The sequence below is a fragment of the Carassius gibelio genome, chromosome A18, assembly GCF_023724105.1.
Source record: "Carassius gibelio isolate Cgi1373 ecotype wild population from Czech Republic chromosome A18, carGib1.2-hapl.c, whole genome shotgun sequence".
NCBI classification, from domain to species: domain Eukaryota; kingdom Metazoa; phylum Chordata; class Actinopteri; order Cypriniformes; family Cyprinidae; genus Carassius; species Carassius gibelio.
The window spans coordinates 22,766,406-22,779,226 of record NC_068388.1 but is presented as its reverse complement, the minus strand read 5'-3'; the positions used below and the strand labels follow the sequence as shown (position 1 = coordinate 22,779,226).

Here is a 12,821-nt window from a genome sequence, read left to right as displayed (position 1 = left end):
AATATGGGGTTCCCTTTCCTTGTTTACTGAATGCACTGAGGTCTTCGGATACCGTTAAAATACAAAAAGAAAGCCATAAGAACATACTAGCACTCCAATTATGCATTTAATTCCAGACAAAATACTTATTTGAAATCAAAAGACCAGTACATGGCAGAGAAAACAGGACTGTTGGTTCAAACAGAAAGCACTGTGATTCTGAAGACAAACTTTACACTCTTTCCAGTGCTTCAAATAGAAATTAAAATACTGTCAGCAAGAGTGTCTACAGTGGTCTGGGGAGAGACTAGAAGCTCCCGGGTCTTGGTCTTTCTCTCTCTCGCTCGCTCGCTCAGATGTGGGTTCATGGATGAAAGACAGACCAGATCCAATCAACAATGATGTGCATCCTGTTTAATACAACTTCCGTTTCAATCTAATGCAGTCCTTTCAGTAAGATCCATAGCGATCCTGAACACACACGACCAGATGGAGTTAATACAGCTGATGTGGAAGTGTGTATTTATGTGTGTGTGTGTGTGAGAGAGTAGACTGAAATGTGTGTGTTCACCTGAATGGTGTTCATAACTCCGTTAGCCAGCACTGCCATCTTCCCTGCGACAGTCTTCACACCTTGCTTGAACTGAGCGATGTCCGGACCGGAGGGAAGCACGTTGTCAAATCCTGATGAGCCTACAGAGATGTACACCAATGAAACCGAGAGGGTTCCACAGTCTTCTTAGACAATAGAGCAACAAATCGAAGACTTTTCCATTTTATAATCTAATTATAACCAATATTGCTGAAGACAGATGTGTTTACCAGAGGAATGGACACTGCCATCACCAAACAGATCAGCGGAGCTGATGGAGGTGCTTCCAGACATGCCTTCTAGACGAGTCTTTGCTTCATACTAGGGAGGAAAAATTATATATTTATATAAAACTGTAAATGAATATTATTTAAAAATACTAATATTACTGTGTGTGTGTAAAAAAATACGTGACAAATGTATACATTTAAATGATTACAAATTTGTGGACATTTTTGTAGAAACCATGTTACACTACCATTCAAATGTTTGGGGAAAGATTTTCTAAATTTTATTAATCAAGGACAAATTAAATTGATCAAAAGGGATAAAGACATTTATAAATTCTGAAATGATGTACTTTGGAACCTTCTACTCATCTAAGAATGCTGAAAAAAATATTACACCAAAATTACTAATCCACAAAAATACTGATCAGCTAAAACTTGCAGTATATTATCTAAAAAAAAAAAAAAAAAGATAATTTATAATATAAAAGATTTATTTAATCCTTATATTACAAATAATTGTTAATCAACAAAAATTTTAGTAAATGTATAAAACATATAAAATATGTATGTATGTGTATAAACAAAAAGGGTAAAATACAAATGTTATACAATTCAAATATACTAAAATTCATCTATATATTAAAATGTTATAAATTGAAATTATGTATCACTATATTAACAAAACATACATAGTAGTATATATATATATATATATATATATATATATATATATATATATACATACATACACTACTATGTGTGTGTGTGTGTGTGTGTGTGTGTGTGTGTCCTTTACAATATATAATTACAGATTAAATATGTATTAAAAAAGACAAAGATTAGTGTGAAAACCACCAATCATAGACTCAGAACTCAAGCTGTAGTGGGCTCACTGTACCTCTGGGTTGCTCTCACGGCCGAAGAACATGTCAGACGAGATTGCTTTAGCATTGGCAAACTTCTGTCGTGCTTCGCTGGACTCTGTGACAGGCACAGACGCCTCAGGTTTCCGTCGGCTGGGCAGCCTGAAACACATCGTGTCAACAGTCATAAAAAGCCACAAATCAAATTACCGTCTACTGGATCAGGAGGTTATTCAACAGACCTTTCTCCGATTGGCTGGATGCTAGAGATGGTGACCTCACTGTCTTTAGTCTCCTCCTTCTCCAGAGCCCAGGAAGAGAACGATGATCCTCCATCATTGTCCCACCGTGAACCAAAGCCGTCTCCTGAGGTGAAGGGGTTGTCCTTGTACCTGAGATCACAATGATTGATACAAATGACACTTGCATACACTCACATTCACAAATGCTGTCTGTCACAAACATACTTGGGCGGTCCAGAGGTGAACCCGGGCTCATCAAACATGTCCAGCTTAGAGCGAGAAGAGGATTTGACTCCGACCGGGGTCTCCTGCTCGATCACCTGCATCTCCGCCATCACGGAATGAGACACAGCACTGCGGACCATCAAAGTCACATCATATCAGCCTCATTAAGCCGAACGTACCATAAAATGAACAAACAGACACATCGCTTATCATCCCGGGCTATTCATCTGCTGCAGACAGTGATGTCATGCTTGAGGGGAGTGATGTGATTAATGTGACAGTGGTTAAATCGAGGCTGTCGCCGTGTCTTTACCTCCTGTTGCCGAATCCCATGCCCAGCCTCTCCGCCTGTTCCTTCTTCTTGCCCTCAAGGTTCTTCAGTTTCTTATCCTCCATCTTCCGGTCAATCTCCAGCTCTTTGTAGGCCAGTCGCATCGAGGCCACTCTGTGAGAAAAGAGGGAATGCAATCAGAAAGAAGGTGAGGATATAGCTCTGAGTGCACGGTTAGAGGAGTCATCGTCTTACTCAAACATACACTTGACCATTCTATAGACTCTTAAAAAAACATCTGCACAGCATCACAGCATCATCACACGTCCAAGAAATGTTGAATGTGTGGCATCTGGAGACTCACATGGACTCTTCGGCTTGTTTCTTGGTCTCAGTGGTCTGCTCCTCTCTCATTTTCTCGGCCACCTGGGCTTGTTTTTCCACCTCAGTGAAGCTCTTGCTGCTCACCTTCTGGGCACCAAGACCCTTTTTAGCGCCAAGCTGAAATCAAAATGGTAACAGTGTAAAGACATTTATTTATTACACTCTGAACAAAGTAGCACCTGTAAGCAGAACCATGAATTTTGAGGTTAAACTACAATATATGCTTCTATAGATGGTTTATAACTCATGTATATTTATACATAAAAGTACAAAACACATACTAAACATATTTTGTTCCATTCATACAGTATTGTTCAAAATAATAGCAGTACAATGTGACTAACCAGAATAATCAAGGTTTTTAGTATATTTTTTATTGCTACGTGGCAAACAAGTTACCAGTAGGTTCAGTAGATTGTCAGAAAACAAATGAGACCCAGCATTCATGATATGCACGCTCTTAAGGCTGTGCAATTGGGCAATTAGTTGAAAGGGGTGTGTTCAAAAAAATAGCAGTGTCTACCTTTGACTGTACAAACTCAAAGCTATTTTGTACAAACATTTTTTTTTTCTGGGATTTAGCAATCCTGTGAATCACTAAACTAATATTTAGTTGTATGACCACAGTTTTTTAAAACTGCTTGACATCTGTGTGGCATGGAGTCAACCAACTTGTGGCACCTCTCAGCTGTTATTCCACTCCATGATTCTTTAACAACATTCCACAATTCATTCACATTTCTTGGTTTTGCTTCAGAAACAGCATTTTTGATATCACCCCACAAGTTCTCAATTGGATTAAGGTCTGGAGATTGGGCTGGCCACTCCATAACATTAATTTTGTTGGTTTGGAACCAAGACTTTGCCCGTTTACTAGTGTGTTTTGGGTCATTGTCTTGTTGAAACAACCATTTCAAGGGCATGTCCTATTCAGCATAGGGCAACATGACCTCTTCAAGTATTTTAACATATGCAAACTGATCCATGATCCCTGGTATGCGATAAATAGGCCCAACACCATAGTAGGAGAAACATGCCCATATCATGATGCTTGCACCTCCATGCTTCACTGTCTTCACTGTGTACTGTGGCTTGAATTCAGAGTTTGGGGGTCGTCTCACAAACTGCCTGTGGCCCTTGGACCCAAAAAGAACAATTTTACTCTCATCAGTCCACAAAATGTTCCTCCATTTCTCTTTAGGCCAGTTGATGTGTTCTTTGGCAAATTGTAACCTCTTCTGCACATGCCTTTTTTTTAACAGAGGGACTTTGCGGGGGATTCTTGAAAATAGATTAGCTTCACACAGACGTCTTCTAACTGTCACAGTACTTACAGGTAACTCCAGACTGTCTTTGATCATCCTGGAGGTGATCATTGGCTGAGCCTTTGCCATTCTGGTTATTCTTCTATCCATTTTGATGGTTGTCTTCCGTTTTCTTCCACGTCTCTCTGGTTTTGCTCTCCATTTTAAGGCATTGGAGATCATTTTAGCTGAACAGCCTATCATTTTTTGCACCTCTTTATAGGTTTTCCCCTCTCTAATCAACTTTTTAATCAAAGTACGCTGTTCTTCTGAACAATGTCTTGAACGACCCATTTTCCTCAGCTTTCAAATGCATGTTCAACAAGTGTTGGCTTCATCCTTAAATAGGGGCCACCTGATTCACACCTGTTTCTTCACAAAATTGATGACCTCAGTGATTGAATGCCACACTGCTATTTTTTTGAACACACCCCTTTCAACTAATTCAACTAATTGCCCAATTACACAGCCTTAAGAGCGTGCATATCATGAATGCTGGGTCTCATTTGTTTTCTGAGAATCTACTGAACCTACTGGTAACTTGTTTGCCACGTAGCAATAAAAAAATATACGAAAAACCTTGATTATTCTGGTTAGTCATTGTACTGCTATTATTTTGAACAATACTGTATATATATATATATATATATATATATATATATATATATATATATATATATATATATATATATAAATTAGTGTCAAAATGAACGTGTTAAATGCAGGGTATTCTTTTTTTCTAGGGTTGGCCGCTCCACTCACAACTGTTGCTTCTGTCTCTTTTCTTCTTTTCTTTGACAAGAAATTGAGTTTTTTTAGACGCAAAACTTATGACCACATAAAACGGGAGACTTTTCAAACGTGGACTCCAACGTGGACACTCAGTGCCAGGCACTAGTGAAATGAGTTCAGAAAAGATACAGGTGACGAGGGAGCTTCAGTAGAACAACAGCGTTGTCAGGACATGTCAGTAAAAATGGTTTTTCCTGTCCTGTCAGCTCTTATACTGTGCTTGTAGAACCTGATATTCAATTGCACAAACAAATGTGGCACCTCGTGCTATAGCCTGTATCACAAGCGCAAAAGAAACTATCAAATTATACATACAGTGGGGATCGAAAGTTTGGGCACCCCTTGCAGAATCTGTGAAAATATGAGTAATTTTCAAAAAATAAGACAGATCATACTAAATGCATGTTATTTTTTATTTAGTACTGTCCTGAGTAAGATATTGTACATAAAAGATATTAACATTTAGTCCACAAGACAAAAAAAATGCTGAAATTATTAAAATACCCCCACTCAAAATTTTGGGAACCTTTGGTTCTTAATACTGTGTTCTGGTACCTGATGATCCTCGACTGTCTTTCTGTTTTGTGATGGTTGTGTATGAGTCTCTTGTTTGTTCTGAAACAGTTAAACGGAGCAGCGTTCTTCAGAAAAATCTTTAAGGTCCTGCAGATTCTTCAGTTTTCCAGCATCTTTGCATATTTGAACCCTTTCCAGCAGGGACTTTATGATTTTGAGATGCACTTTATCACACTGAGGACATTTGAGGGACTCAAACACAACTATTTAAAAAGATTCAAACATTCACTGATGCTCCAGAAGGAAACAAGATGCATTAAGAGCTGGGGGTGAAAACTTTTGGAATTTGAAGATCAAGGTAAATTGTACTTAATTTGTGTACCGGGAAACATACAAGTATCTTCTGTTGCTTACGAAGGGCAGAACTAAATGGAAAAAAATTATATTTCAACAAAATAAGACAAATTTGGCCATCTTCATTGTGTTCAAAAGTTTTCACCCCCCAGCTCTTAATGCATCTTGTTTCCTTCTGGAGCATCAGTGAATGTTTGAATCTTTTTAAATAGTTGTGTTTGAGTCAAAATGTCCTCAGTGTGATAAAATGCATCTCAAAATCATAAAGTCCCTGCTGGAAAGGGTTCAAATATGCAAAGATGCTGGAAAACTGAAGAATCTGCAGGACCTTAAAGATTTTTCTGAAGAACGCTGCTCAGTTTAACTGTTCAGAACAAACAAGAGACTCATGCTCAACCATCACAAAACAGAAAGACAGTCGAGGATCATCAGGTACCAGAACACAGTATTAAGAACCAAGGGTTCCCAAACTTTTGAGTAGGGTTATTTTAATAATTTCAGCATTTTTTTTTGTCTTGTGGACTAAATGTTAATATCTTTTATGCACAATATCTTACTCAAGACAGTACTAAATAAAATATAACATGCATTTAGTATGATCTCTCTTATTTTTTGAAAATTACTCATATTTTCACAGATTCTGCAAGGGGTGCCCAAACTTTCGATCCCCACTGTATGTATAATCTTATTTTTATTTTTTTAAGTTTCTTTATTTTTAGGCAGAGCTACGGTTCTAGTTTCTGTATAGTGCTGCAAGACTGACACCTACTGACTAAAACTGAACACTGCAACATCAGGAAGCACAATTCCCTCAACAGGAAGTGACTGAGGGCACTGATTGTTCACCTACCCCTTTCTTTGCAGCGGCTGGCTTCTTCTTTCCAATAATGGAGGGTTTCACTTCTGAAAACAGACAGCATTGTCAGAAAAAGGTAAACGGGAAACCATTTTCTCCTAGATTATTCCAGAGAACACAACTTCTCCAGCCAAGGATCATTAGTGCATGGCGATAGAGCCAACGGTGCCCTGAGAAATATCATGCTGGCAAAGCCTGAGGAAAGAAAAGAGGTCACACCTCACATAATTCGATTTTAAGAGCAAGAGTGTGTTTAAAGTGTATTCATGAACACTGGGAACATCCATGCAGCTTTATTTTTGCATATTGATTCAATGAGTTACACAAATTAGCCATAAATTGTGGTGTCTGGAAGCTTTGTGCCAAGACGAATGCTGAAATCGTTCTTCAGATTTACATCCACTGCATCCTGATCAACAATGAAAAGCCGCTCTAATCTCAATCCAGACCAGAAAAACACAGCAGAGCTCTGTGTCCAGTCTGGAAAGTGCATGACAGCTCTTTATGAGATCAGAAAACACTACATTACACTTCTTCTTTTGGTCAGCGAGTAAGTTTACACTCCAACTATGGGAAAGTGGGATAAGGTATGCCACTTTTGAGTGGAAAAGGAAGGAATAGTTCACCCAAAAACAGAAATTGTTGAGTTCAAACAGCTGATAAAAACATCTCAATCTGCACGATTGTACTGAACTGTTTCTACTTCTAAACGGTGCTTGATTTGTGCATATTTCACTCCCGATTCAGAAAAGGTGGAAAAAAGATAGCGTGCTGGATTTGTTTCTTATAAGCGTGCAGCTTTAATGGATGGACTGGAGTGGTGTGGATTATTGTGATGTTTTTAATCAGCTGTTTAGACTCTCATTCTGACGGCACCCATTCACTGCAGAGGATCCACTGGGGAGTGATTACTTTCTCTGTATCTGTTCAAATGAAGAAACAAACACAGGTCACAAAAAGTGGTTCACTGACAACTTGCCCCACGTAAAGAGTCCGACTCAGAACTGGCAGACACTCAGTGAGTAAGAATAATTACATAGCATATAGATATGTATACATACATATAATACAGACGTCGTCGACAATAATAGTAGAAATGTTTGTAGTCGATAGTCATTAAAATGATCAATTTGAAAGTAATGTTCCAGGTTCAATAGAAGTTAAGCCCAAAATATACTTCAGTTTTTGTGTGTAAACCAAGGTATGAATAAAGTGCATAAAGTTTATCATCAGCATATTATGTGTGTACTTTATAAGCACAGCCAAATTTTGCACATATAGCCCAAAAGGCTATGATTTCAGCTGTATTTTGTGTGTGTTTGTGTCAAAACTGAATTAAACTTTGAATTTTAAGTTCTATTAACAGCATATATTTCATAATGTTGATCAGCACTGAATTTCTCAATTTTAAATTAAGTCCCAGTCAACAACTGTGTCAGTGCAACAAATACACTGTCCCTGATGACACCCTGGACGGATTTGAATTGGTAAGAAAATGCATCATCATTTAAAAGCAGTAAAGACTATTTCTACGGTAACATCAAGCTTTTAAAATCTGAGTGGTTTTGCAGTAATATGATAAAGAGGAAGGGGTGGAGCCAAAGCGGCACACACACTCAAATTAAGTCTCAGTCAAGCGCAGAACCATGCTGCTTCATTCTGATCAGCCAATAGGCATCCTGCCATTTCAAAATCATTCATATCACCTTCTGGAGAATCTGCAGACGTCAATCTCATTGAGTCGTCTACATTAACAGAACAGACAACAGGCTTTCAATTCATTTGCAAAGAATGTTGCAGAACTACATTTGTTGGCTTGCTATTACACATACACATGATTTTAAGAGCCTTGAGTACATAGTTATGTGTTTCGGTCATATTTTTTAAAAATGTTTTTAAACCATGCAATTTTACAAGTACCATAGCATGTGATAATTCATTAGTTTTCCAAACAGGTCCTGGAGCTTGACTGACTTAGTGATTCACCAATGTTTGGTGAGAAAATACTTGCAAAATAATAATGGAAATTGTGTGGTGAAGGGAGAAATGTAATGTACATTCTGCCTGAGCGCTCAAGCATGCATTCTGGGAAACACTCACCTATTGTGGCTTTAGGACTTGTGCTCAGTCCTTCAATGCTTGGACCCTCTTCAGGTTCTGGTTCACAAGGACAAGAAATGATTAAATATAAAAGTACTGACAATGAAATGCATGTGTTTTGATGTGTAATGTGGTCCACTCACGAGTGCTGGTCTCTGAACTCTTAGGATTGTTCTGCTCCAGTTGAGGGGTTACAGCTCCATTCTGATCTGTTAGGGACGGGGACGCCATGTTCCAACTGCTGGCAGGCTGCAGGAAAGAGAACAAATATTACATTTAACCCATAATAATAAAGGCATATCTGCATGAGTGCACATATACATATGTGTGTGTGTGTGTGTGTGTGTGTAGAGTTTGGTTCCAAAATGCACTAAATCCATTTTGATTATTTGGGTAAAATTGTGTTTTCTTTACCAAGAAAGTGGCAAGATGAAAACCACTATTTTCTGTTTCAAACTTTCACATATCAGATTTTGATTATCAAAGATTTATTACAAAAAATATCTCCCAAATGGAATAAATCCATGATACATTTATTATTTTTTTTCAAAATGCAAAAATCCATTGAATCAATATGAAAGTTATTTTTCATATTGAAACTGATGAAAATACACAACATAGTAAATTGATCCACATATGACAGCCTCTGAACTTGGTCAATGCTAATCTTATTTCCCGACACTGGACTAAAAATACATTCATCGCTCCCAAAATGAACTCAACGGGTCATCTTGTTAATGCTAAATTAATTACAGCAATAAAATAAAATGTCATCATGAACAAGAACAATATCATAATAGACCACAGAAATTCCAAAATTACATTTCCCTTACATTAAACTTCCAAAAGTGCATTAATCTTTGCCATGTTACATTCATTTAGTTGACTAGTGCTATGTGCTGTATTAACAAAAACATAAATACATGCAATATCATGTTCATAATCGAATGCGATTCATCTATTGAACGCGATATAGTGTAGCTTGTCAGTGATCTACAGCTCTGTGTATTAAATGCATCTGAATAATTTCCATCAGAAAGCACATGGAGATTTACTGGTTCTATTAATCACAGAATCGGCTTTACTGATAAGATGCACATATGACAAACCACATGCAATTTTTAATGCAGCCCTTGTTTGTTGATCACAAAGTACAAAGTAGATGAGGAAAACTTTTTTTTTTTTTTTTAATAAGTACTCCTTTAGACATCAAAACTCAATTACAATTTAAAAAGACACAACTCTCTGTGTCCTACCAGTGTGTGCTCGTCAAAGAAGTCAGTCTCTCTCTTCTCTGTGGGTGATGCCTGAGCACAGCTTGAGTGGTCAATCCACAGCTACATGGTGAAAGAGGAAAAAAAAAAAACTAAGTAAATGTCCTGAATGCAGCTCTCCAAATACTCACTTGTTGTCTGCTGTGCTTTCAGAACTAGAGAGTCTGGGAAGATAAAGCTACGTAACGTGGAGTTTGTTCAGAGACTCAAGTTCAAATTATATTCAATATCACAAACACCACAGCTGCATATTAAAAAAAGAGATGAAATCCGAATACATCTTTGCATTACATTACATACCATAACAGTAACATATTAAAACATATGAAGAAATAATATATATTAATATATTTTAATAAGTGTCAATCACATAAGCAATAAGTTAAAGTGTAAGTGGTTCACTAATCAAGGCAAAAGAATATATGACCCAGACTACAAGTTCACTTGCAACAAGCATAAACATGGTGGAACAGCATGAGATTGGTATACTCACATCAGTGCCATACTTGGAGAGAGCAGCGTTGGCAAGCTGTCGAATCTTCTCTCTGTACATCTGAGCCGCACGACTGTTATACTTCGCATTGGTGTCATTAGTGGTACAGCCATGCTGGCGGAAAAAACCCATCTGAGCACAAAGAAAACATGGGAGTGATGAAGTGATGTGACATGCACAGTGTTTACAGGCTAGGTTTTAAAGGCAGAACTGCATGCATACTATATGGTAAGAAAAAGAACAAACCACGTTCGTTTGTTTGTATTTAACACCATGTCAGGCCAAATTAGGTTTCCACCTTCTATTTTTTTGCTAAAACTCTTAAACTGTATTTGACTTAACTCTGTTTAAATAAATAAGTTCTCTCACAGGGTTAAAACCAGCACAATCTAATAAAACATGCTTCAGGGATAAAGGGACTAACCGCGTTGGCATTTCCTCCAACCTGCATACATCTCAGCTGAAACCAGCTCCAGTTGGAATCCAGTTCTGTGGATCTGAAAAGACAATATTCTACACTTTAACCAAACTGTCTCTGCTTTAACTCACCCTCTAACTCTCGCGAATGAATGAATGAATTTGACGGCATTATTTAACAAGTAGAGAAAACAACAGAGGTCCAGACTGACCTGATAAAGCTCAAGTGCACTCCCAAGGAGCGATGTATCCCAGAACAGTCGATGCACAGAAACACTCCATACGAGATACTGGCCCAGCTCGGGTTCTTAGCAGCACAGTCAAAGCAGGCCTTAAACAAACACACCACTTTAATAAAACTGACTCATAAAAACTCAAACTGGCATATGTCTTCATATGTCCTCTACAGGTTAATAACATGGGCTCCATGCTACTAAATGGTTGAAATGCACTTGAAGACTACAGACAGACAGATGTTCCATGTTTATGTATGTTTATATAATCTAAATTATGATAATAAAAGTTTCAAAATACGTCCAACTGATCTGAAAGTACATTAATCCGCGATATCATGCCCTAATATACATATTTTACAAATATAAATGATTCGATCCATCTTGGGACATTCTAGACCGGCATCTCCGCAGGTTTTGAGCTAAAGTTACATTATTACAGAATAATTTTCTATTTTTCATCGCCGTTTCGTCATTCTCGTGTAACAGACAGCCGGTAAACGAGTGATTTCTATCAAAACAGATCCTTAAGACCTAATAGCTTGTTAATATCAAGTCATTAGTGTTTGACAGCTTGTAAAAGGTCTGTTTTACAGGTGTGATACTGGAAGTAAACATGATGTGTTGATTGGGACCCGGGCCTCATCAAACACCGGTTTAGCGACACACAGATGACACGTAATCCAACAGGAAACACTCACATGGATGTCTCTGAACAGACTAGAACGATACTATAAACATTCACAGATAGGTTTCAATAAGATCTGGTATGTTACCTTGTTTGTAGGTATGGAGCGCAAACGTTTAAAAATGGTGAGAATTTCTGTCTTGTTCGGTTCTGACGCCATCTTGCCTAAATGCCAACTGAGCAGAGCGGAAACAGAAACCAGTGAGGATCAAAAAGACTAACCGGAAGTAATATTGGTGGAAAATAGCAAAATAGAGGTCTCTCTATGTATATTTATATCTAGAATAAAGTTTTTGATGTATTATGACAACTTTTCCGAAAGAATGTAAGTTGAACGTGAATAAAGTATTCATTACAAAAATATGAATTTTACATTTACATTATTTACATTTAGCAGACGCTTTTATCCAAAGCGACTTACAGATGAGGACAGTGGAAGCAATCAAAAACAACAAAAAGAGCAATGATATATAAGTGCTATAACAAGTCTCAGTTAGGTTAACACAGTACACGTAGCATGGGATTTTAAATAATATAATAAATAAAAAGAAAAAAGATAGAATAAAAAAACAATAGAGCAAGCTAGTGTTAGAGGTCTTTACACACACACACACACACACACACATACAATTGCATAATTAATGAAAAGAAAATAGAATACAAAAAGATTAGAAAGGTAGTTAGATTTTTTTAAAGAATAGAATTAGAATAGTGAGTGTTAAATTTAGAGGGTCAAATAAAGATGGAAGAGATGTGTTTTAAGCCGATTCTTGAAGATGGCTAAGGACTCAGCTGTCCGAATTGAGTTGGGGAGGTCATTCCACCAGGAGGGAACATTTAATTTAAAATATAAATAATATTAACGCACATGCGCGTAATTTGCAGGGGGGTTAGGGGGGTTATGACCCCCCCCCCCCCAAAAAAAATCAGATCCAACTAATATAACCCCCTCAATATCATCAAACCATTCAGATTAAAACAATATGAAATATTCAGAATAAATACTTT

General features: G+C 37.4%; 1 protein-coding gene across 2 annotated transcripts; it reads right to left on the bottom strand.

Annotated features, from left to right (window-relative positions):
* Nucleotides 1–87: 87 nt before the first annotated feature.
* LOC127934154 (ADP-ribosylation factor GTPase-activating protein 2) lies at nucleotides 88–12,064 on the bottom strand. 2 transcript variants are annotated; one of them, XM_052531336.1, is made up of 17 exons: nucleotides 11,902–12,064; nucleotides 11,105–11,223; nucleotides 10,900–10,972; nucleotides 10,476–10,607; nucleotides 9,965–10,045; nucleotides 8,852–8,957; nucleotides 8,709–8,765; nucleotides 8,315–8,353; nucleotides 6,603–6,655; nucleotides 2,767–2,903; nucleotides 2,445–2,576; nucleotides 2,132–2,260; nucleotides 1,907–2,056; nucleotides 1,700–1,826; nucleotides 802–892; nucleotides 551–672; nucleotides 88–450 (listed from the first exon to the last, which is right to left on the bottom strand). In XM_052531336.1, the coding sequence occupies exons 1-17, from the start codon at nucleotides 11,971–11,973 to the stop codon at nucleotides 430–432; spliced, it is 1,641 nt and encodes a 546-aa protein (XP_052387296.1). In that variant the 5' UTR covers nucleotides 11,974–12,064; the 3' UTR covers nucleotides 88–429. The 2 variants fall into 2 exon arrangements, with proteins under 2 accessions (XP_052387296.1, XP_052387297.1); XM_052531337.1 differs by lacking the exon at nucleotides 8,315–8,353.
* Nucleotides 12,065–12,821: the final 757 nt, after the last annotated feature.

Bases quoted from the DNA above. Each gene is read 5' to 3' on its own strand.
- LOC127934154 (XM_052531336.1), bottom strand. From the start codon at position 11,973: ATGGCGTCAGAACCGAACAAGACAGAAATTCTCACCATTTTTAAACGT. The intron at 11,224-11,901 runs GTAACATACCAG...TGTTTGTTTAAG, and splicing joins GCTCCATACCTACAAACAAG to GCCTGCTTTGACTGTGCTGC. The intron at 10,046-10,475 runs GTGAGTATACCA...TTCACCATGTAG, and splicing joins TCTCCAAGTATGGCACTGAT to CTGTGGATTGACCACTCAAG.